General features: G+C 42.5%; 1 protein-coding gene across 1 annotated transcript in view; it reads left to right on the top strand.

Moving 5' to 3' along the window:
* Positions 1 to 18,670, top strand: part of ZDHHC5 (zDHHC palmitoyltransferase 5) — a 64,515-nt gene extending 45,845 nt beyond the window's left edge. The window contains exons 3-12 of the mRNA XM_007423071.4: positions 269 to 390; positions 994 to 1,151; positions 4,159 to 4,331; positions 4,495 to 4,597; positions 4,669 to 4,760; positions 11,696 to 11,828; positions 12,217 to 12,340; positions 13,095 to 13,207; positions 15,290 to 16,179; positions 17,060 to 18,670. Of these exons, the coding sequence (XP_007423133.1) occupies positions 269 to 390; positions 994 to 1,151; positions 4,159 to 4,331; positions 4,495 to 4,597; positions 4,669 to 4,760; positions 11,696 to 11,828; positions 12,217 to 12,340; positions 13,095 to 13,207; positions 15,290 to 16,179; positions 17,060 to 17,225 (2,074 nt within the window). The 3' untranslated portion in view covers positions 17,226 to 18,670. The remainder of the gene's footprint in view (positions 1 to 268; positions 391 to 993; positions 1,152 to 4,158; positions 4,332 to 4,494; positions 4,598 to 4,668; positions 4,761 to 11,695; positions 11,829 to 12,216; positions 12,341 to 13,094; positions 13,208 to 15,289; positions 16,180 to 17,059) is intronic.
* The last annotated feature ends 6,884 nt before the right edge of the window (positions 18,671 to 25,554 follow it).

Raw genomic sequence — 25,554 nt, 5'->3', positions numbered from 1 at the left:
AATTATCCAATGAGGTTGAATTTAAGTAATTCATCCTCTGTTTTAGATTAGATGTTACATGTTTAAGTAATTTTGTTAATTTATTAGACTACATTGATTTAGCAGAGAAATACTTTCTCACTGCTAATTGGTTCCATGAGCTTCTGAACAAATTTGCTACACAATGACAAAGTGCAAGTATATAGTTATGAAGGAAAATGCTTGAAAATAAAATACAATTAATATAAGTGAAAGGACTTTTTTTTTTGGATTGTTTTTTCTTGTACAGGTGTCCAGGACTCAGCTTTTACGTCTCCCCAATCATACCCATTTACAATGCTGTGGTCTTCCTTTTTGTGCTGGCCAACTTCAGTATGGCCACTTTCATGGATCCTGGCATATTCCCTAGAGGTAAGCATCGTACTAGTTTCTTGCAAAACATAGATCTAAAAATGGTGGTTATGACTGTGATTATTTCAGTTTTCCATATTCAGTGCTTTTTCTTTTTTACATTTATATAAGAATGTTTTACCTCAGTAGGACCAAGAATGAATATTGAGAATTTTAAATCATTGGTCAGTGTCACTGTACACCATGACTATATTTGCCTGTAATAATAAATTGGAATTTCTCAGTTTTACCAGTAAATGCATAGTGTTGCTTCTATTCCTTTTGCCTAATTCCTTTCACCAAGGAGTCTGGCCTGCAGGATTCTGATTATTGGTGTATTACTTGTATCATATAATCCATGTTTTTTGAGTGGTTCAGTCAACAGCTAATAATAAATTTTGGATTCAGCATTCTGAAGAAGTCTGCCTTACTACCAATACAGCTTATTTATCATAACAAATCTGGAAAGTGGGAATGTGTTTCCTTCCTTCCTTCCTTCCTTCCTTCCTTCCTTCCTTCCTTCCTTCCTTCCTTCCTTCCTTCCTTCCTTCCTTCCTTCCTTCCTACCTACCTACCTACCTACCTACCTACCTACTTGGATTTGATGCCTTTCTTCTGCTTTAGCTGAAGAAGATGAGGATAAAGAGGATGACTTCCGAGCTCCCTTGTACAAAACTGTGGAGATAAAGGGTATTCAGGTGCGCATGAAATGGTGTGCTACATGCAGATTCTACCGGCCTCCACGCTGCTCCCATTGCAGTGTCTGTGACAACTGTGTGGAGGTAAGAAGATAAAAAGAGAACAGAGCTATACTTAAAAGATTGGAAATGCTTATTCTAATGGGATGATGTTTGGCATAGTCTGGGTGGCTTTTAATCAAGTCCAGTACTTGAGTATTGAATGTCAGGTTTTATAACCTAATCTTGAGAAAGAAAAGGGGAAGGAGAAGGGAATAAGGGAACTCACAGGAATTTCAGGAGGGGGAGTGTTAATGTACTGTCCTTGTTTTTATGTCACCTTTTTTCTGAAATAGGAGTTCAAGATGATACACATAAGCTTTTCAGATTCTTCCCATTCAGGCTTTGAACAGACCCAAACTTGCTTAACTTCAGTAGGATTGCTGTTTCACATGTTTTCAGATTATACCCTAGTCATAGGATACACATTACACAGTCATTGCATGCAGGCTTATTTCTCCTGTCTTCAGGCAATACCAGTTCATACAGGCCACCACACATTAATTATCCAGACTGTTACAAGCTCATGCAGCATGTTACAAGCTCAACACCAATGTTGTCAGATGCCACAATATACTCCTTCTAAGATCCTGTGGTCTGCTCTAAAATAGCTGAGAATTTGTGGACATTCAGAGTAGGGTTTAGCCTGGCAGGGCCAAAAAGGATTGTTTTAAAGGTGTATAGCAGGGTAGTTTTGAAAGATTAAAAGCATCTTGGAAAGAAAGCCTTTCCGCTGCAAAACCCCTTTTGCCAGAATCTGGGTGGGGAGGGGGCTTTCCAAGGCATATTGGTAATACAGAGGTAGAAAGTGTGTTGCCTGAGATGTAAACCTAGGGAGACAGATTTTCGCTGGCTAATATACAGTGGGGCAAAAAAGTATTTAGTCAGCCACCAATTGTGCAAGTTCTCCCACTTAAAAAGATGAGAGAGGCCTGTAATTTTCATCATAGGTATACCTCAACTATGAGAGACAAAATGAGAAAAAAAATCCAGAAAATCACATTGTCTGATTTTTAAAGAATTTATTTGCAAATCATGGTGGAAAATAAGTATTTGGTCACCTACAAACAAGCAAGATGTCTGGCTCTCACAGACCTGTAACTACTTATTTAAGAGGCTCCTCTGTCCTCCACTCGTTACCTGTAGTAATGGCACCTGTTTGACCTTGTTATCAGTATAAAAGACACCTGTCCACAACCTCAAACAGTCACACTCCAAACTCCACTATGGCCAAGACCAAAGAGCTGTTGAAGGACCCCAGAAACAAAATTGTAGACCTGCACCAGGCTGGGAAGACTGAATCTGCAATAGGCAAGCAGCTTGGCGTGAAGAAATCAACTGTGGGAGCAATAATTAGAAAATGGAAGACATATAAGACCACTGATAATCTCCCTCGATCTGGGGCTCCACTCAAGATCTCACCCCGTGGGGTCAAAATGATCACAAGAACGGTGAGCAAAAATCCCAGAACCACACGGGGGACCTAGTGAATGACCTGCAGAGAGCTGGGACCAAAGTAACAAAGGCTACCATCACTACGCCTCCAGGGACTCAAATCCTGCAGTGCCAGATGTGTCCCCCTGCTTAAGCCAGTACATGTCCGGGCCCGTCTGAAGTTTGCTAGAGAGCATTTGGATGATCCAGAAGAGGATTGGGAGAATGTCATATGGTCAGATGAAACCAAAGTAGAATGTTTTGGTCTAAACTCGTCATGTTTGGAGGAGAGAGAATGCTGAGTTGCATCCAAAGAACACCATACCTACTGTGAAGCATGGGGGTGGAAACATCATGCTTTGGGGCTGTTTTTCTGCAAAGGGACCAGGACGACTGATCCGTGTAAAGGAAAGAATGAATGGGGCCATGTATCGTGAGATTTTGAGTGAACACCTCCTTCCATCAGCAAGGCCATTGAAGATGAAATGTGGCTGGGTCTTTCAGCATGACAATGATCCCAAGCACACCGCCCAGGCAACGAAGGAGTGGCTTCGTAAGAAGCATTTCAAGGTCCTGGAGTGGCCTAGCCAGTCTCCAGATCTCAACCCCATGGAAAATCTTTGGAGGGAGTTGAAAGTCCGTGTTGCCCAGCAACAGCCCCAAAACATCACTGCTCTAGAGGAGATCTGCATGGAGGAATGGGCCAAAATACCAGTAACAGTGTGTGAAAACCTTGTGAAGACTTACAGAAAACGTTTGACCTCTGTCATTGCCAACAAAAGATATATAACAAAGTATTGAGATGAACTTTTGATATTGACCAAATACTTATTTTCCACCATGATTTGCAAATAAATTCTTTAAAAATCAGACAATGTGATTTTCTGGATTTTTTCCCCCATTTTGTCTCTCATAGTTGAGGTATACCTATGATGAAAATTACAGGCCTCTCTCATCTTTTTAAGTGGGAGAACTTGCACAATTGGTGGCTGACTAAATACTTTTTTGCCCCACTGTAGGTGTGATGGAATGCAGTTCTTAAAACAGTCTGTCTGAAGGAAGTTATTCATCTGCCAAGGAGGCAAGCGTTCCAAGAGTCTTTGACAAAAAGTGGGGTTGCCCTTCCAGTTGTTTCACCATAGTCAGTGTAGACAGAACATTGTTGCACTTCAGAATTCCACTCTGGACTTGAAGCAAAGAAAGTTTATCTGAAATGAAACAAGCCATTTGAACCTAATTTTCTCTGCTGAGCAATCCAACAGTAATGTTTGGGAACATGTTCGGTAACTTTGTAACTTCTGTTTGTGAGACCTGGGAAATTGGATAGATGTTACAAGCTATATTCAGAGAACTATATGAGGAAGAATGCATATTCTGCCATTCTTCATGTCAAAACTCATCTGTCTCTATCTACATACACACAGAATGCATGAAAAAAGCTCATCACAACTATACCATTCTTACAGGAGTTATGTTTTACATTCTGGCATGTATGAAAGTAAATATTTAAATTGTAGTCAGATGTGCTATGGTTTAGAATGGTTTTATTAATATTGTAAAACTATGGCATGGCTTTCTAGGGGGATTGTTTTTCTAACCTTTTTTTTTTAATTGGCAGGAGTTTGACCATCACTGTCCATGGGTGAACAACTGCATAGGAAGACGCAATTACCGCTATTTCTTCCTGTTCCTGCTCTCACTTACAGCACATATCATGGGTGTATTTGGTTTTGGTTTACTGTATGTCCTGTATCAAGTGGAAGAGCTCTCTGGAATCCGCATGGCTGTTACGTATCCTTTAATCTTTCAGGAACAAGGAGCTCCCTGATAAAAATGAACCCTGGCTAGGAATTGTTAAGTCTCCTTGAGACTGCCACCTGGCAGGTGGGAAACAAATCTCCAGATAAGAAATGAATTGTGATCCTTGAGTATTGTTCCTTGACTTTGCTGGTAGTATGGCTGTGATGTGTGTGGCTGGTTTGTTCTTTATTCCTGTAGCTGGCCTTACAGGATTCCACGTGGTACTAGTAGCCAGGGGTCGCACTACCAATGAACAAGTATGTATTTTACGTTTTGTTTTGTTGTTCATTTCACTGAATTTTGTCTGACCAGTTTTTGGTCTTTGCAGGTTACAGGCAAATTCCGAGGTGGGGTAAACCCATTTACCAATGGCTGCTGTAAGAATGTCAGTCGTGTCCTCTGCAGCTCTCCAGCTCCCAGGTAAATTCTGTTCCACCCAAGTAAGATGGAGAAGAAAAGAAATAAGAATTATTGTCTTTATTGTTAGTGTGAAAAGTAAAGGGGAATTTCTTATGGTTAACTGTATGAATAGTTCAACAAGGAGATGCTGGGTTGCAGAAAGCAATTGCTAACAATCATTTTAGTTCTTAATCATAGAATCTTAGAGTGGGAATGGACTATAGAAATCATCTAAGTCATTCCCCTGCTTAGTGCAGGATCCATTAGGGCACCTCTGACAGATGACCACTAGTATTTGTCTGAAGACCTCTGAAGGAGAACTCACCATTTCGTGTGGCAGCGTGTTCCACTGGCTGATAACTTGTATGGTCTGGAAGTTCCTCCTATTGTCTAGCTTAAACCTCCTTCCTTGTAATTTTAACCTACAGATAGTCCTCAAGTTATGATGGCAGGTGGGACTGGAATTTCTGTCGCTAAGCAATGCAGTCATAAAGCATGATGTCACATGAGCACATCACTTAGCGACAGCAATTCCTGCAGTCTCTGTTATCATTGTTAAGCAAGGATCATGGGTCATTAAGCGAGCACCTCCTCGCAACTTCCTGCCGGCTTCCAACAAAGTCAGTGGAGAAGCCAGCAGGAAGTCGCAAATCCCAGAAGGCTCACAAGCAGGCTGGCAGGCAAGTCCGTGGCTGCTGCTGGGTGAGAGATGGAGCGAGGGAGTGTACGGGTGGCTGAGGAGGCATGGCACAAATGTGGGGCTTGGGGTGGCTGCTGTTGGGTAGGGGATGGGGCACAAAGATATGTGAGTGGTGGGAGAAGTGTGGTACAAGTGCGGCAGGGCTTGCGGTGGCTTCTGCCAGGTGGGAGAGGGTGAATGAGTGGCCGGAAAGGTACAGTTTGAGCACAGTGAGGCTCAAGGAGGGTGCATGGGTGGTGAAGAGTTGCAGTGCAATCTCAGTGAAGCTTGGGGAGGGTGTGTGAGAGGGGGAGGTGCAGTGTGAGCACAGCAAGGCTTGGGCTGGCTGCTGCTGGGTGGGAAAGAGTGCACAAGGGTGTGCGAGTGGCCAGGGAGGCTCAGTGCAATCTCAGTGAGGCTCGGGGAGGGTGCATGAGGGTGTACAAGTGGCTGGGGAGGATGCACAAGTGGCCAGGGAGGCAGGGAGCAAGCACAGCAAGGCTCAAAGAGGGTGCATGAAGGTGCGTGGGTGGCCAGCAAGGCATGGTGTGAGTGCAGAGGAGCTGGGGAAGGATGTGCAGGTGGGGGAACCTTACCCGAGCAACTTCTGACCTTCCCTGCCAGCTTCCCCATTGACTTTACTTGTGGGAAGACAGCAGGGAAGGTTGCAATTTGCAATCATGTGACCGTGGGATGCTGCAGCTGTCTTAAGTGTGAGCTGGTTGTTAAGCACCTAGATCATGATCACATGACCGCGGGAGTGCTGGGATGGCCAAACTTCAAGGACTGGTCATAACCACCACTTCAGACAGTTGCTGAATGAGTGGTAGTTAACTGTGGACTACCTGTACTAGTTCTGGTCCTCCCCTTTGTGGCAATAGAAGAAATCTGGTCCTTCTTCTTTGTGACAACCTTTCAGGTATTTGGGGACTAGTATCATATGTCCCACAGTAGTTTCTTCTGTAGGCTAAAATAATTCTGACTCCTTTAATATTCTTCATATGGCTTTGTTTTCCACATCCGTCACAATTTGGATGGGAGAGAACAAACTAAACTTGAATTTTAGTAAGACAGAGTTACTGTTTGTCCAGTGGGGTGTTCTGGCAGCTCTAGTGGTATCTCTTGATGGGGAAGCACTACTCCTGAAGGAGCAGATCTTTGATTTCTGCCTGAAGAGCAGGTGGAGGCCAGGAGAACATTCGGCTAACTCTGACTGGTGCAACAGTTGCAGCATTGCTGGAGCAAAAGGATATTACTACATGACATACTCATGACATTGTCACTGCTCACCCAAATTACTACATGGGGTTGCTTTTAAAGGTGCCTTTTGAAAGCTTCAGTTGATGCAGCCTGTGTATTATCTGGCATTCCCTGGTAGAAGCACATTGCATCTGTGCTTTGGGCACTACATCAGTTTCCTGTTGGCTTCCAGGTGAAATTTAAGATATTGGTGTTAACCTACATAACCTTTTAGAGCTTGGTACCAAGCTACATTCAAGACTGTAGCCACTAGAATCAGCCTGATGTATTTCATCTTGCATAGTGGAATGCATAGATAACCTTGAAGAAGGTGTGCAAGAATACTTAAGGCAAAATATGAAAGAACTCAGCCCTAGGAAAGAAGGCATGAGAAAGACTCAAGGTAGGGTTATTGTGAATTTCTGTTTGATATCAGAGGGGGCAGAAATAAACTTTGGCAGGCTTTCAAGATTCAGTTGTTGTACCCTACAACAATATAGTATTCTGCAATTCTTGTGCTGTTGGTTTCCTGAGCTGGCCTACCTTGAAAAACTGATAATGGGAATAGCGGCTAGTGGTTCCCCACTTTTGGAAGATGCAGGGGGGAGGGGGCAAGACATGGAGGCACTGCACATAGTAGCATCGGTCTGAATGGCCTTCTGTTGGACTTAGATTAGCCCCAGCTTAGGCTGTCTTCTAGAAGCTGTGGATGATGAAACTCCTCTGGAGGGCATTTGGGGGAGGGAGAGAGACAGAGATGTCTTTTTAGTAACTGCATTACACTGCTGGCTCGTGTTTAACTTGTGATGGACAAGGATACCTCTTTCATCTATACTACTTCTAAGCCAGGTATCCTATACTTGTGCCTTACATTTTTCTTACCTAGTTGTTATTAGGGAGAATATTATGAGGCACTCTGCCAAAGGCTTTGTTGAGATCCAGATATGCTATGTCGATAGCATTCCCCTGATCTACTGAGGTGATAACTCTATTAAAAAAGGAGATAAGATTAGCCTGAAATTATTTTTTTGTGAAACTCATGCTGTCTTTGGTTAATTATTCAGCTGCTCCCATACACGCTATTTGATAATCTGCTTGAGGAACTTGCCAGGTTTGTCAAGTTGACATGTTTGTCATTTTGTGGGTCCTCTTCCTTCCTCTTTTTGAAGCTGGGGATAGCATTTTCTCTTTTCTGGAACCTCACCAGTCATCCAGGAGTTGAGAATGGTTCTGCAGTCATTGCCACTAGTTCCTTTAGTACCCTGGAATGTAATCCATCTGGCCTTGAAGACTTAAATTCATTTAAATTTGTTACATTCTTTCTTACTCTCTCCATGTCTATTCTAAGCTGCAATTCTGTCATGTCCACAGTGGCATAACAGTGCCCAGATATGACTCCATTTCACTTCAGGGAAGACAGATGCTAAGGAGTTCCGTCCTGTCACCATCACTCATTACCAATTCACCACCTTCTCACTGTATAGATCTACATCTATTTGACTTTCATTTTATTTCTGACACACACAAAGGGTCCTTTTTTGTTGTTTTTGGAATTTCTCTCGAGCCTCAGATCATTCTGAGCTTTAGCCTTTCTGACAGAATTTCTAGTTTCTAGAGATATAGAGGAATACAGAAATAACCTTGAAGAAGGAACGCAAGAGTGGTTAAGTAAACATCAGCGTTGAAAGAGAGGAGGGAGTGAGAAAGAAACTCAAGATTGCCCCACCTTGATTCTCTTTGGTATAATAGGGAGAAGAGAGAAATTCTGGCAGGCTTTCAAGATTCTGTTGTTATTATATACAACAATATAATTCCAGTAGTCCTTGTGGAGTCTCTTTCCTGATCTGAGCTACCCTGAAGGACTGACATGAAACTACCTTATATTCTTCTTTGTTAAAGTTCCCCTCCTTTCATTTCCTGAATGTGTTCTTTTTTCTTGTCAGCACTGCAGAGCTTTGCTTGTGTGTATCCACCCTGGTCTATTAAGAATTCTCACTTTTTTCCCCTTCTTATAGACTTTGTTTGCAATTGTGCCTTCAGTATCTTATTTTGTAGAATTTTCCATCCTTCCTGGAGCCATTGGATCCCATCTACCTTCCCTTAGAGTATATCAGAATCTGTTCTTCTCAAGTCTAGTATGCAGGTCTGACTCTTCTCAGTTCCTTCTTTTCTGGATATCGCAAATGAAAGATAACATGTTCTTCCCTGTTGGTGATGATTAAGTCCATAATAGCAGACCCCCTTGTTCTTTGTTCCACTTTCTGACAAAGTTATCAGCAGGAGATGACAAGAATTTATTAGATCTAATGAAAATCCCCCATTATCCCTATCATCTGATGCAGAAAGGCCTCATTCACATCTTCTCCCTGCCCAGCTGGTCTGTGGAAAAACTCCCACAGTGGTACCACTTTCCTTTCTCTTTCATTTTATTGTTACCCAATTATTTTCCACAGGATTTCCATCCTCTGATTGCTGAATTTCTGTACAAGTATATTTTTTCTTCGTGTACAGTGCAACACCCCCACCCTTTCTATTCAGTCTGTTCCTTTTGAATAAATTATAGCCTTCTAATGTTGTGCATGAATCATGAGTGTTATCCCACCAAGTTTCTGTGATGCCTGTGACATCATATTTGTTTTCCTGAGTTAGGATCTCTAGTTCTCCCTGGGGAACTGTTGTTTGCAGAGCAGCTGTATGTTTTTCCTCCCCCTTGTAAATTGTAAGGGGTGCATGCTGATCAGTATCTAGAGATGTGGGAGTATTAATTTGGTATAAAGGCTGACTTTTAGAGACTCATCTCTTTCAAAGTGCCTCTGACTTGTTTCCCAAATTAATGAATACAATTAAACTTCATTGGTCTGACTTTGGTCATCTGAACTAAGGCTTTCCTGGAACAGAAGATGAATGGCTGCTGCCAGTGTTCTACTTCTTAGGAAAAACTGCTTCTCTGAGTTATACCTAGTATTCCCACTTTAGATAATAAGGAACGCTATTTAGCTCCAATTTAAAAAATTGTGGTATTCTTACTGAGACTTCCAGCTGCAACGTGCTTTCGTACTACTTGCATTTTTGTGCATAATTAAAGAGGAAGAACACTGTATGAGTTACCATAAAATCATCTTTCCCCTTTCAGATTCTGCCACTATCTGAAATGTTGACAAATTGTATTAGGACAGTGCAGTTTTCTGTAGGCATATATTTCTGCTCTTAACTGTGCAGCTGTGTACAGATTCTTTTTCTGTACACAACATACCTATTTTGAATGAATCAGAATCTACTAGCACTATATTTCCCTACCCATCATTACCAGAGTTCTGCATATGAATTTGTTCACATTTATAAGATTATATTGAAAAAGCTATTGTGTGCAAAAGCAATTTCTTTTCATAAGATCAGTAAAAGAGAGAGAGAGAGAAAAAAAACTAAAAGTATAGAATGTATTTCCTATTGTGTAATCATGTTTTTGTATGTTATTCTTTTATTTTGGAATTGCAAGGTAACTTTATAAAACAACTATTTTATCTGTGATTTTCTCCATTACTTCTAGTTACTTCTAGAAACTGCCGGGTTTGTTTTCTTTGCCATTGTTGTTCTTTTGTCTTCTGCTGTTTTTGTGTTGTTTTATTGTTCTTTCTTTTTAAATGTTTTTAACAATTGTAAACCACCCAGAGTCACTAGAAATCAGGTATATGTGTGTGTGCATATAAAATATATAAATATATATATTTATAAATATATAAATGTATATATTTAATAAATTATTATTATTTGTCTATATCTTTAGAACAGTGTTACAGGTAGCCTTTGAGTTACCACAGCAATTGGGACTGGAATTTCTGTCACTAAGTGATGCAGTCATAAAACACAATGTCACGTGACCACATCGCTTAGCAACCACAATCCAGTCCTCATTGCCATCGTTAAGCAAGGATTGTGGGTCGTTAAGCGAGCACCTCCTCACAGCTTCCTGCCAGCTTCCAACAACCAAAGTCAGTGGGGAAGCCAGCAAGAAGTTGCAAGTCCCAGGTAGCTTGCAAGCAGGCTGGCAGGCAGGAAAGTGGCTGCTGCCAGGTGGGAGAGGGTACAGGGAGATCCGCGGGTGGCTGGACAGGCACGGTGCAAGCGCAGTGATGCTTGGGGTGGCTGCTGCTGGGTAGGAGAGGGGGTGCGAGTGGCCGGGGAGGGTGCACAAGTGATTGGGGAGGCGCAGTGAAAGTTCAGAGAGGCTGGGGGAGGATGTGTAGGTGGGGGAGATTTACCCAAGCAACTTGTAACCTTCCCTGCTGGCTTTTCTATTGACTTTGCTTGTGGGAAGCTGGCAGAGAAAGTTGCAAATCACAGTCATGCGATGTGGGACGCTGTAACCATCGTAAGGCGAGCTGGTTGCCAATCACCCAGGTTGCGATCACGTGACCATAAGGATGCTGAGACAACCGGAAGCTCAAGGACCAGTTGTAACCACCACTCATTCAGTGCCATTGTAAATTCTAATGGTCGCTGAATGAATGGTTGTTAACCAAGGACTACCTGTATTTCAGTTTTCAAACTTAACTGTGTAGACAGGCAAAAGAAAGGGAATAAACAAGACACTTTAGTTTATTTTTGTACTTAGTTATTAATCAGTTATGTATTGTTTTTTTATATCTCATTTTTATTTATAAATGTTATTCCATTGAGATAATACATGAAGGTTATTATCTTCAGGAAAATGCAAATTATCTTGAGATGTTGACAGACCATTAATACGTCTTCCATTCCACCCATCATAAACCCATGAGAATATAACATATATAGCCTTTTATGTACCACGGTAACAAAACAAAAAAAAGATATATTCTGTACTGCAGAAATGGGATTGAGGTTTTACAGTTTACATGATTCCATTATACAAATTTCTTCAAATTGCAAAAATTATGTATCTCAAACCTTATTTTGACTTTAGACTGTCTTGCTGAGCCAGGTAAATAAATTATAACATGCTTCTTGGGGTGCACTATCTTATCAAGTTTTATTTAATCCTTTTATCACTGTTCACTAGGTATCTTGGGCGGCCAAAGGGGGAACAGACTGTATTAGTGAGGCCTCCATTCTTACGGCCAGAAATATCAGATGGGCAGGTTGCTGTGAAGATAATGGATAATGGTATCCAGGCTGAGCTGAAGAGAACAAAGGTGAGGGGACATTGAAAATGCTGCATAAGCAGTGGTTTCAAAATATTCCTGGTGTTTCTGCAATGTGAGTAGGTATCAAATGATTATCTCAGGCATTGTTCCTTAGTAATGTCACTCCTTGTTTCAGGATTCCACAGGAACTGAAGTTCAGTTTCTCCCCCTGTGTAACCAGCACAACATAAAAGTTGCATCTTAGGTTATTCTGTTTTTCCCTTTCACTTCTCATCCAGCAACTGAGGCATGCACAGTCTATAAGAATTTTTGTTGAAATGCTGGAGGGGTTATTGGTCATTTTAAGAGCATTGCATCTTTATCCAGCCAAAGACAATGTTCATAACTTTGATTCCTGCCATTCTTCTGATTGTACCTCTGTACTTTGTCTCTGCAGTCCAAAGGAAGCCTTGAAGTAACAGAGAGCCAGTCTGCTGACGCTGAGCCACCCCCACCCCCCAAGCCAGACCTCAGCCGCTATACAGGTCTGAGGACACATTTAACCCTGGCCACCAATGAGGGTAAGAGGGATTTGCTAGAGAGACAAGGGATGCAGTCAGTTATGCGCCTGTGTGGTGATCTGCATCAGGGAAATAGTGTCTGAATCTGCATCACTGCAAAACCAGGCAGCAGTGCTTGTGGTTAATGAACTAAAATGTAATGGTTAGTTCTGAAGTAGTTAGTAGGTCAGTTTGATAATGCTGTTGATATGGTTCTGGGACAGTTATTTTGTTCAAGATGCAATTGGCTGTCTTTTCTGGAGTCCATATGAGTTTCTGGAACAGGTATACATTTGCCAGCTAGGATATGATCTTAGTTGTTATTAGGGTTATATTATTATAATAACACGTGTGTGTGTGTGATAAGATAAGATAAGATAAGATAGGAAAATATGTTGTGTGGATATACTCAGCATTTTGTTTTGCAGGTTTTCATTTGAGTTCTCAGATCAGTACTACTGCCTCCCATCCAGCAGTGCTGAAAACTGAGACCCTGACAAGTAAGAGCTGGTGAGACTCGCATGCATAGGATGCAAGTGGATGTGATCTCATAGATGGGAAAATGTTCCTGTTGCTCTGTTTCATCTCCACCCTTTATGCATCTTTTAGTTCCTGGCTGATTCCTAACCTTCAGGACAGATTACTGTTACTTGGTTCTCACAGTTCATTCATTTGCTATCTATGAAACTTGAGACAGGGATTCAAAGAAACTCCCAGGGCAACACTGAAACATATTATATGTGACATGCACACTGTTTTCCCTTTCTCTTTACAGATAGCAGTTTGCTAAGTAAGGACAGCCCTCCGACTCCAACCATGTACAAATATCGACCTGGCTATAGTAGCAGCAGTGCTTCAGCTGCAATGCCTCACTCCACTAGTGCCAAGGTAAATAAGCTTGCTTAGCATGAAGAATAGAATATAGTAGGTAATCATACAGGAGGAGGAACTGGAAGGGGAATTTGGTTTGAGACTATAATGCCTTAATTGGATTGATGTGCGTTTTTATAAGAGGGGTTGGCAGACTTCAGGCTTGTTGGATCTGCTTTATTTTTTACTAGAATCATGAGACCTACTAATTGGAACAGATGAAAAAATGATGGGTCAAGGAATGGAACCAGTCATGTGTTGAATAATGTACAGTGGGAATACTTTGCATATGCAAATATAAATCTTACTTCAGAACAGGGACTGTTAATTTAGAACTTAAAGTAGAATTGTTTAAGCACTGGATTTTGGAGAACATTAATGAAAGAGATCCTTTTGCTCATTGCTGTTCTGTAAAATATTTACTCTTATGCCAGAAATACAGAACTGTAAAATAATATATATTGGTAATTATAACATGCTATTTAAATACAGCCTCCAATCCTTTTTTATAATGGAGGTCTTATAATTTTTGAATAGGTGTTTAAAAAGTGTCCATTTGCAAGCTTTGATTTATAAAGTATCTTGGAGAGAATCTCCGAGAATTTCCAAGTAATCATTTCGTCTTTCTCATCTCCTTGTCTTTTCTGACACACTGCAGTCTTAAATTCATTGTTTGTTTTTGCTTCCAAGGTTGTATTATATTCACCATCACCTCCTTCCTATTCTTAGTTGGCAGTATCTTGCAGTGAGACCTAAGCTGCTCAAAGTGTTACATATAAGTAACCTGCATAGGGATAGTTGTATTAACATGTGCAGGAAAAACAGCAGAAGTATTGTGGTATTGTTAAAAGCGTATCATTTTACAGTGAACTGTGTAGTCAAAAGGAAACCCTACTAAATTCTAGAGGTTTACTCCCAAGGAAGAGGAAACAATATACATCATAGGTTCTCCTTTTAAAAATGAATATATGTTAGTCAATAGCCGTAGTATTATTCTTCCTCAAATTCTCCCCTTCTGATTGCATAATTTTAGTATATAATGTTATTACTTTTTATTATTTCTTATTTCCTGATGCTATGCAAACACACTGAGAGGTTTTTTTGTACTGAAGTCAAATTCCTTGTATGTCTCATACTTGGCCAATAAAGTTTATCTATCTATCTATCTATCTATCTATCTATCTATCTATCTATCTATCTATCTATCTATCTATCTATCTATCTACCTACCTACCTACCCACCCACCCACCCACCCACCCACCCACCCACCCACCATCTTGAGCTCCTGAACAAAAGTGGGATAGAAATCCAACAAACAAATCTAACAAAATGTCAGTTGCTGTCAACCATTGTCTGCCTAAGTTTGAATTTATTTAGAGCAGGGTAACCATGATTGCATCAGATGCCAAGTTAGGTAGTCAGGGGCTGTAGCAGCCAGCATGTACTATACCTTTCCATAGTTTTGCTCCCCTATTATCCGCCCATTCATTTTCTTCTACCTTCTCCCCTACCCAAATGTAGGTATAGGTATAAATATAGATATGTTATCTTTAGACTAGCTATGTAAGAATCATACAATATTCCCTGTATGTGTGTGTGCACGCGTGCGTGCACGTGTGCGTGCGTGCACCTGAGAGAGAAAAAATGGCATTTTAAATGTTTTAAGGTTTTGTATTATTATTTATTATGTATTTAACAGTTCTTTTAATTTATTGTACACTGCTTTAAAATATGATTTTTGATATTTTGATGCACTATGAATTGATTAAATAATTATAACAGACTAAGCTTAGAAATATAACCAAACTCATATCATCCAGGGCATTTATAGCTGAGGTAGAATTTAAATATGTGTGTCCTAGATCCAAATTCAGGATTTTGTTGCATTATACTGACTTTCAGTAAGTAAATGACTATAATGTGTAACTTGAATAACTTGCAAATTTTTCAGTTTCTACATTAAGAAATCTTATTTTTTTTCCTTCTAATGTGCCTATAGGACACCTTGAAGACGCAAATGACATACTTTATTTTTCATCTCTTATGCACAGCCCAGGAAGCTATCAAATGACTTCTATATCTTTTACTCCCTATTGCAGCTAAGTCGAGGAGACAGTCTGAAAGAGCCAACATCTATTGCTGAAAGCAGTCGAAACCCCAGCTACCGCTCAGAACCAAGTCTGGAACCAGAAAGTTTTCGATCACCCACTTTTGGCAAGAGTTTCCATTTTGATCCTCTATCCAGTGGTTCCCGCTCCTCCAGCCTCAAGTCAGCTCAAGGCACAGGCTTTGAAATGGGCCATCTTCAGTCAATCCGCTCCGAAGGCACTACTTCCACATCTTATAAGAGCTTGGTGAACCAAACACGCAATGGGAGTTTGTCATATGACAGTCTTCTCACACCATCTGATAGCCCTGACTTTGAGTCGGTGCAGGCAGGTCCAGAGCCAGACCCACTCATGGGATACACTTCTCCTTTTCTTTCAGCCCGTATTGCTCAACAGCGGGAGGCTGACTTGCACAGTCGTTTCCCAAGCTCTGGTTCACCCAAGCACCAGCAACCTCGTGATTCTTCACCCGTCCGCTATGACAATCTTTCACGCCACATTGTGGCTTCCATGCAGGAACGGGAGAAGTTGCTGCAGCAGTCATCTATGCCACCACCCCTGGCCAAAGAGGAAGATACAGGCCTAGCGGACTCTGGCATCCAGTCCACACCTGGGTCCAGCAATGCCCCACGAACGAGTTCCTCTTCAGACGATTCAAAACGTTCACCTTTGGGCAAAAACCCACTCACCCGCCCAGTGGCACCTCGCTTTGGCAAACCAGAACCACCACATGCACTTAGAGTGCGTGCGCTGGGCTCACCAGACCAGCTTTCAGCCTCCCACATGGGCAAATCTATGTCTTACAGCAGCCAAAAACAGTCGCCTCAGGCTGTCGTCCCAGAGTCTGAGGAGGTGGCCTTGCAGCCTTTACTGGCACCAAAGTAAGTACAAGTGACACCTGTCTCATTCTTTAAGTGTTCCTTGACTTAGTGGAGGATGAACCACATTTAGATCTGCCCCATCACTGCTCTGACAAAGGATTCCAAGATAATTGTGATTCCTTCCAGCAACATCTGAAGGAAACAGCTGGGAGTGATCTACAAATAGTGTCTGCTCTCGTCTGTCCCTTTCTTCCCTCCCTTTTCCTTCCCGTTCTCCAGTGTGTGAACCAATCCATTTCCTCACCCTTAGCTGTATAACGCAGGGTACATTGCATAGTATCACATTCCTTTTTGTGAGCTGTGTGGGTTTGTGAGATGGTCATTGGCTTTCATATGAGATCCTTGAATCTTTATATTGCCTGCCTGATTACTACCTCATATATAAAAAAACTATATATTCTTACTATTCATCTTACTTTTTTGTGTTCCTCTTCCCTATTTCTTTTGTATTCTTAAGATACATTTGAGGCCATGGTCAGCAAGCAGATGGAACAGGTTATAAGAAATAGTCAATCCTTTTGATATGTATCCCCTTTCCTGCAAACTTTTCTTGGTCTATAGTACACCTTCTTTTATTCTTTCCACAAAGGGCTGTATTTCAGCTAAATGTGGAATCTCTTCAAGTTCCACGTGTGTAGAGTCCTATCCTCTTCTATGTTTAGCTCCATCTTCCTAGAATGCTAAAATGTTTGTTGTTGCCCTGTCAGTTCTTTGTGGGCTGACAATCCACTGTTGTATTCCCCTTTACATCCCAGGCAATGCCGATATGTATCCCAAATTTTCCTTCACTTAAGCTATTTGCGTGTGAGGCATCCTTCATTTCCATTGCCATTGAATGAGTGCTCTCTTCCTGATGCCCTTGTATCCTTCCTTTTCCCAGAGACGAGGTGCAGATGCGACCCTCTTACAGCAAGTCTAATGGACAGCCCAGGACTCTGGGCTCAACCTCACCCATCCCTGGCCAGCCACCTCTCAACAGTCCCACTCGTGGAGGAGTCAAGAAAGTCTCTGGAGTGGGTGGGACCACATATGAGATTTCTGTATGAGGAGCTGATCTCCCCACTGTCTACTCCTCTTTGGCTGATTTCCAAATGTCCTGTCCCTGATGAGCAGGAGACGTGAATTTTGCTCCGCAAATGGTTGCTCCGTCACATGCATGGACTTTTTAAAAAAGTAATAAATCCAGGTTTTGGTGGGTGGGGAGAACAGAGGGGACAATTATCTTTTAAAATTAATCTGAGAGAGTTTCTAAACACTACAATGGGATCTCAGCCTTGCTCACCTCCACAGCCTGCACTCTTACTCTCAGTCACCAAGAGACTGCAATTTGTAGCACACTGCTGAGAGTGAAGGAAAGGACTTGGTGTCAGCATCCTGGCATGGAAGAGAGTGCAGGCTGTAGCCTGTCTTGCTACCAACAGAACAGTTAATTGTGGACCTTGTGCAATCACTCGCCTAGTGCGGTAGGGGTTGATCATTTTTAATTTTTTTTATTATTGCTACGGATTCTATATTTTTCCTCTTCTGAGTTACTGGGTGTGTGTATATATAAATATCTATAAATATATAAATATAAAAAGAAAAAGAAATATCTACCCGTATTAAGGGAGGCAGGCCCAGTCGCACTTTATCAGCTGGGCCTGAGGAAACCATGTATAAACCATGTTCAGGAGTATCTGATGGGATATAGCAGAATAGCCACTTGGTTTACTTTTGGTGGAAACCACTGCCCTGATAGGGCTGAAGAAACGCCAACATGACATTTGATCTGGCCTAGTCATCTCTGCCTCTGGCTGAGCATGAGCAGGATTATTTGTTCCAGGAGGGAGCATACAAAGGCACCACTTTAATTATCTCTGGGTTTTGGTGTGTAAGATTTCCCCATGAAGAGATTTTTTTTTCCTAAAGGACTTGGAGGGTTTAGGAGAACTAGGGGAGTATTTGGGTTCACACTTTTTCAGTGTCCAGACAGATCTTTTTCTTAAGGATGACTCCCAGAGAGAAAATGCTGTTCTCTATAAACCAGGAAGCATGTGAAATACTTGTTATGTATCATTAAACACAATCCAAGGCTGTAATGAGGTGCTAAGAGGAAAGGGTAGCAGTGGGCCTGAGTCCCTTGTGTGGAGATATTATTTGCATTTGGTAAATCTATCCTCCAAGTGGTTTCCCATGTTTTTTACCTTGCTTTTATGAATTGCTCCATATGAATTTCTTGTGGTGTCACAGTTCTTTATTCCCAAACTGGGCAAGAGAAAGAAGAGAGAAAAAACTAACCAAAAAGCAATATTTTTCCATATGCCAAAAATCTCTCATCATGTGTAAAAGCCCATGGCAGTAGAAATCAGCAACCCAAGAATCCAACAGTCTAAGTCTCTACTGAATCTTTCTCTATGGCAATATCCTAAACCGTGGCCTCCGCTAAGCCACACTTTTATTTTTATTATGACTAGCCATTTTAAAATGAGGAATAAAAGAATACAATGAGCCACTTTCTCCATTCTTCTGTAGTTTTTATTTTGTTAACTGGAAGAAGTGTGGGTGGTAGTGCTTCAGTGTTGTTTGCAGTGGGCCCAGAATTATTCAGTAGACCATCGGTAGCTTCTGGAGTTTGGTCACTGTAACTGCAGCCATTCTGCTAATTCAGATGGTTTTCTTAAACAGGTAAGTGAGGACTATGCATTCTAACATCTACAATCCAAGAATTACACAAGTTATGAAGTAACCTGGGATTTAGAACCTGGATTATAGATCTTGGTTCAGATAGTTTCTGATTGCCTCAGCGATTATGCCCATAATGGGTATTTTCAGGTGATAAGACGTTTTGCCAGTTTAGTGCTTCTACTGTAGATGTGTTAGACTCATCACTAGACAGCATGGCAGTTAATTACAATGACTAAGGGATTGGGGTTTGGGGAGACCCCTCTGGTATGAGACCATCCACCCACTATGCCTAAGAATGCCTTTCCAATTCCCAGTGAGGAAACTGTCAGGCACTGATCAAGATGCTTCTCTGATTTATTAAATCTGGCTTCATCTCACTTCAGGCTCTAATCTATTGAGAGTTTATGCCTGTTAGGACAATACTATGCTAAATTATATGTAGAAGAGGAACCTTACTCAGCCAAGTGAATTCTGAGACTTTAGAATGCAAATTAGATAATACCAAAGAGTTATATGGCACATTAAAATAACAAATCGCTTGTGACATAAGGTTTTGGAAGGCCTTTTTCAAATCCAAATCAAATTAAGCCTAAAACTAAGTAAGTAGGAAAGGGGAGAAGCAAGACAAAGACTGTGGAGGACTCTATAAACTCTCCTCTACTCCACTTTTTGGTGCCAGTGACAATTTTCTTGCTTAAGATTCACCTTTTTTTCAGAAAGTCAAGGTGATATACAGTGCATTCGGAAAGTATTCAGACCTCCTTCACTTTTTTCAATTTTGTTATGTTGCAGACTGATAGTATAATCATTCAAATTCATTTTTTTTCTCATTAATCTACACAGTACCCCATAATGACAAAGTGAAAACAGAATTTTAGAAATGTCTGTAAATTTTCCTGTAAATCAGGAAAAACTGAAATATCACATTGGCATAAGTATTCAGACCCATTACTCGGTACTTTGTTGAAGCACCTTCAGCAGCAATTACAGCCTCAAGTCTTTTTCAGTATGATGCGACAAACTTTGCACACCTGGACTGGGGAATTTTCTGCCATTCTTTGCAAATCCTCTCAAGCTCAGTCAGGTTGGATGGGGACCGTTGGTGGACAGCCATTTTCAGGTCTCTCCAGAGATGTTCAATAGGGTTCAAGTCAGGAGTCTGGCTGGGCCACTCTAGAACATTCACAGAGTTGTCCCTAAGCCATTCCTGTGTTGTCTTGGCTGTGTGTTTAGGATTGTTGTCATGTTGGAAGGTGAACCTTCGGCCCAGTCTGAGGTCCTGAGCGCTGTGGATATCTCTGTATTTTGCTGCATTCAGCTTTCCCTCAACCCTGACCAGTCTCCCAGTCCCTGCTGCTGAAAAATACCCCCACAGCATGATGCTGCCACCACCATGCTTCACTGTTGGGATGGTATTGGGCAGGTGATGAGCGGTGCCTGGTTTCCTCCAGACGTAACGTTTAAAATTGAGGCCAAACAGTTCAATCTTGTATTGTCGAAGGCTTTCATGGCCGGCATACGATGGCTGGTGTGGGTCTTCCGGACTGTGTGGCCGTGTTCTTGAAGTTTTGTTTCCTAACGTTTCGCCAGCACCTGTGACCGGCATCTTCAGAGTGCAGGAGCACAGCCTGCAAAAGGTCAAGGAACTCAGCTCAGCCACCAGGACATATGAACAGTTCACACAATGAACTTGCTAATCACCCCCAGCAGCCCCTCATTAACAATTCAATAGAAGAAAAAACCCTGCCTAATCCCCAGGAAGATACACACAGATGCTGACACCAAAACAAGCAGCCACTCAGTAACTCAACCCCCCCACACACACCCCCAATCCCCCCTTCCCCCCCCCCTCAGATCTCTATAAATACCCACAAAAGGGTCACATCACCCTGGGCACAGAGAGAACTGCTCCTGTCTGTGCTCCTGCACTCTGAAGATGCCGGTCACAGGTGCTGGCGAAACGTTAGGAAACAAAACTTCCAGAACACGGCCACACAGCCCGGAAGACCCACACCAGCCAGTTCAATCTTGGTTTCATCAGACCAGAGAATCTTGTTCCTCACAGTCTGAGAGTCCTTCAGGTGTTTTTTTCGCAAACTCCAAGTGGACTTTCATGTGTTTTGCACTGAGGAGAGGCTTCCGTCTAGCCACTCTGCCAGAAAGCCCAGATCAGTGGAGGGCTGCAGTAATGGTGGTCCTTCTGGAACTCTGTCCCATCTCCACACAGGATCTCTGGAGCTCAGAGTGACCATCGGGTTCTTGGTCACCTCTCTTACTGAGGCTCTTCTCCCCCGATTGCTCAGTTTGGCCAGGCAACCAGCTCTTGGAAGAGTTCTGGTTGTGCCAAACTTCTTCCATTTGAGAATTATGGAGGCTACTGTGCTCTTGGGAACCTTCAGTGCAGCAGAAATGTTTTTGTAGCCTTCCCCAGATCTGTGCTTTGCAATAATCCTGTCTCTGAGCTCTGCAGGCAGTTCCTTTGACCTCATGGCCTTTGCTCTGATACAGTATGCATTATCAGCTGTGAGCCTTCTATAGAGAGATGTGTGCCTTTCCAAATCATGTCCAATCAATTTAATTTACCACAGGTAGACTCTAAGCAAGGTGTAGAAACAGCTCAGCAACGATCAAGAGAAATGGGAGGCACCTGAGCTAAATTTCAAGAGTTGTTGCAAGGGGTCTGAATACTTATACCAATGTGATATTTCAGTTTTTTCTTTTTAATCAATTAACAGACATTTCTAAAATTCTGTTTTCACTTTGTCATTACGGGGTACTGAGTGGAGATTAATGAGAAAAAAAATGAATTTGAATTATTGTACTATCAGGCTGCAACATAACAAAATTGAAAAAAGTGAAGGGAGTCTGAATACTTTCCGAATGCACTGTACATTACATTCCTCTGACTTTTTCCCACAGCAACAAACTTGTGAATGGTTGTCCCAAATTAACCCACTGAGCTGCAGTGGGTGATGATGGACTTGAATGCAAGTTCTCTGATCCTATTGCAGCACTTTAACCACTTCAAGTAGTCCTCAGCCTGTGACCATTTGATCAGCTACTGTTCCAAGGTTCAACAGCACTAAATGGTGGTTACAACTGGTCCTCGAAGTTTCAGCCGTCCCAGCACCCTTGTGGTCACATGATTGCGATCTGTGTGCTTGGCAACCTGTTCGGACTTATGACCAGTTGCCAAGCGCCCCACAATCAAGTGACCACCATTTGCAACCTTCTCTGCCAGCTTCCCCAGAAACTCAATGGGGAAGCCGGAAGGGAAAGTTACAAGTTGCTCGGGTAAGTCTCCCCCAACCACGCACTCTCCCCCAGCCCCTCTGCACTTGCATTACACCAGTCACTAGCTCACCCCCTCCCAGATCTGCATGCGCCTCTTGCACACCCTCCCCGACCCGCACCTTTCATGCATCCTCCCCAACTTGTGCACTCTCCCCATAGAAGCTATGTGGGTCTGGATGAGGAAGAACAGGCTTCAGTTCAACCGTAGCAAGATGGAATGGCTTTGGGTTTTAGGGCCTCTTGTGTAGCCAACCCATGCCTTGAATCTCGCGCACCCTCCCTGACCTATGCACCTTCCCAACCCATGTGGCACCTTGCACACCCTCCCCAACCAGCGCTGCACCTCTTGTGCACCCCCTCCACCCTCATGCACCCTCCCTGACCCATACTGTGCCTCTCGTGCATCCCCATGCACCCCAAACTGCACTGCGCCCCTTGCACATCCTCCCTAATCCTTGCCTCTCGCACATCCAACCCATACCACAACTCTCATGCACTCATCACCTCCAAAGTGGATTACTACAATACGCTTTACGTGAGGCTGCCCATGAAGAACATCTGGAAAATTGGTCCAAAATGTGGTGGCATGGGCAATTACAAGTGCCTTGATATGCCATGTGTCAGATCATTACACCATGTTACACCTTTGCTCTGCAAGCTGCAGTGGTTCCCAATATTCTGGGTGCAATTCAAGGTGCTGGTTACTGCCTATAAAACCCTACGTGGCATGGGGCCAAGGAAATTGAAAGACTGTCTTACTTCCAATGTTTCTACTCTGTTAGGTCAGGTAGGATGGGCACGCTCTGGGTCCTGATGATCAGGGATTATCATACAGGTAGTCCTTGATTTACCACGATAATTGGGACCAGAATTTCCATCGCTAACTGATGCAGTTGTAGAGCACGACCACATCCCTCAGCAACAGCAATCCCTGCAGTCCCGGTTGCCATCATTAACTAAATCCCACAGTTATTAGGCGAGGCAACTTCCTGCCGGCTTCCCACAACCAGTTGGGAAGCCGGCAGGAAGTTGCAAGTCCCAGGCCAACAAGCAGGTAAGTGGCTGCTGCTGGGTAAGGGAGGGAGGGAGAGAGTGTGGGAGAGGATGTGTGGCAGGGTGCAAGAGGTGCCATGTGGGATGGGGAGGGTGTGGCAATGCACAAGGGGTGCCACATGGGACAGAGGGTGTGTGGCAATGCACAAGAGGTGTCACATGGGTTGGGGGTGCACGACACTGCGAGAGGTGCTGCACAGAGCACCGGGGCGTAAGGCACTGCAGATCAGGGAGAGTGCATGGCAATGCGTGAGGTGCCACGCAGGCCAGGGATGCACAGTGGCGTGCAAGAGGCACCATGCAGGTTGAGGAGGGTACGTGGGGTTGTGAGAAAGGCACCGTGCAGGTCAGGGAGGGTGCGTGGGGGTGCGCAAGTGGCCAGCACAACATGAGCGCAGAGGGGTTGGGGGAGAGTATGCTGATGGGGGAGACTTACCCCAGAGACTTGCAATCTTCCCTCCTGGCTTCCCCTTTGACTTTCTGGGGAAGCTGTCATGGAAGGTTACAAATGGCAATAGGTGATCATGGGGCATTTGGCAACCGGTCCTAAGTGCGAATGGGTTGCCAAACACCCAGATTGCAATCGTGACTGTGGGGATGCTGAGATGGCCGCAACTTCAAGGACCGGTTATAAGTCTCCTTTTTCAACACTGTCATAAGTTTAAACAGTTGATGAACAAATGGTCATAAGTTGAGGACTACCCATATAGCAGGACTCTGGAAGTATGCCTTTTCCATAGCCGCTTCTGCTTACTGCCCAAGTTTAGGTTGGCCCCGACTCTGACCATCTTTTGGAAAGCCTTGAAGACCTTGTGGTTTCCCAGGCATGGGGTCAGATAGTAATTGAGCCTACGGGGTTGGTGTATAATATCTTTGGCAGTTGCTTTGTATTTTTAAACTTTTAGTAGCCATCAAGAATTGCATTAGTGAGATGGATGACCATATAAATCAATTGAAATAAAAATAAATAAAAACCTTGATGGCATCCCTTGGTCAGCACAGAGCTGAACTAAATTACTGGCAATCATCAGCATAGTGATGATACCTAACCCAATCTTGCCAGGTACCTTGTCCAGCAGCTTCATGTATATGTTAAATAGGAGCAGAGAGAATTTCATGCCTGGAGGCACTCCATATATAAGGGGCCTGGGGTCAATCTTTTTGCCCTCCCCCCTCTTTCAGACTGGGACTAGTCTTGAAGAAAAGAAGAGGCATAACTCTGTGCTCCCCATTTCCAACCCCTTGAGTTGGTCCAGAAGGATCAGTGGTATCAAAAACCACCAGATCAAGAAGGGCCAGGATGGGTGCACTACCTCCATCCTAAGCCCCACTAGAGGTCACCCACAAATGAATCAATGCTATGTCAATACTATACCCAAGGCCTGAAACCTGATTGAAAGGGATCCAGACAATTCCTTTCCTCCAGGGCCTTCTAAAGCTGTAGCCTGAGTACCTTCTCTGTAACCTTTCCTAAGATTGGGGACTGGTCAGTAATTATCCAACACAGTAGGGTTCAACTATGGTTTCTTAAGGAGAAGGTGGATCACTGCCTTATTAAGTGCCAGTGGAACCAACCCTCACTCAATGTGTAGTAACTTTGTTATTTCAGCATCCTTATATAGACTTAAGTTTTGCCCTAGAATATCATAGTAATGTGGGAACTTGAATTAGATTACAAATTAATTTCACAGTATAGTAGGCTTCAAGCTAGAGTGAAATTCTCCAATGATTTAAGGAATTCAGTCCTAATTAAAAATGTCTAATCCTCAAAACTGAATGTACTCCTTTGTTATGGTTTCAGCCTATTACGGGTCAAAGTCTTAATTGTGTTGCTGTTAATTTACAATCTCTTCATAGTACACTAAAGTTCCACTCTTTCATCTGAAATTGTACTCTTAAACTTTTACCCAGTTCAGTGTGATTTATAGAGCAGAAAAATGCAATAGAATCAAATATTTAAATGCCATTAAGTCCAAAAATTTATAAATACTCCTTAGTTCCATTTGCTACTTTTTAATGTGTTTTCTACTTGATCAAACATTATGGCCATAAAGTCAGTGGTATGTTTTCCACCTAAATAGAATGTAACTACAAATTATTTAAAATGGATTTTTGCATAGCTGATGGCTTATCTATCCACATTACCACACTAGCATGCTCTCATTTTATTTTCTGCATAGTTTAATGAAAATATATTATTACATTACATATTATATAGCATAATTTGCAAGCAGTATGTAAGGATAACCTATAATTAAAGTCAACCTGATTTTTAGAAAAAATAATGTAGATTTCCAGATAATTTTGGATACTTAACAGGGAAAACTGTGTGTCTCCAGTGATCCTAAATTTTTCATTATGGAT

The sequence above is a fragment of the Python bivittatus genome, unplaced genomic scaffold (genome assembly GCF_059951505.1).
Source record: "Python bivittatus isolate LINGU-HERP-01145 unplaced genomic scaffold, Pbiv_v1 ctg000480_np1212, whole genome shotgun sequence".
In the NCBI taxonomy this organism is placed as follows: Eukaryota; Metazoa; Chordata; class Lepidosauria; order Squamata; family Pythonidae; genus Python; species Python bivittatus.
This window is presented reverse-complemented; position numbering and strand designations above follow the sequence as displayed.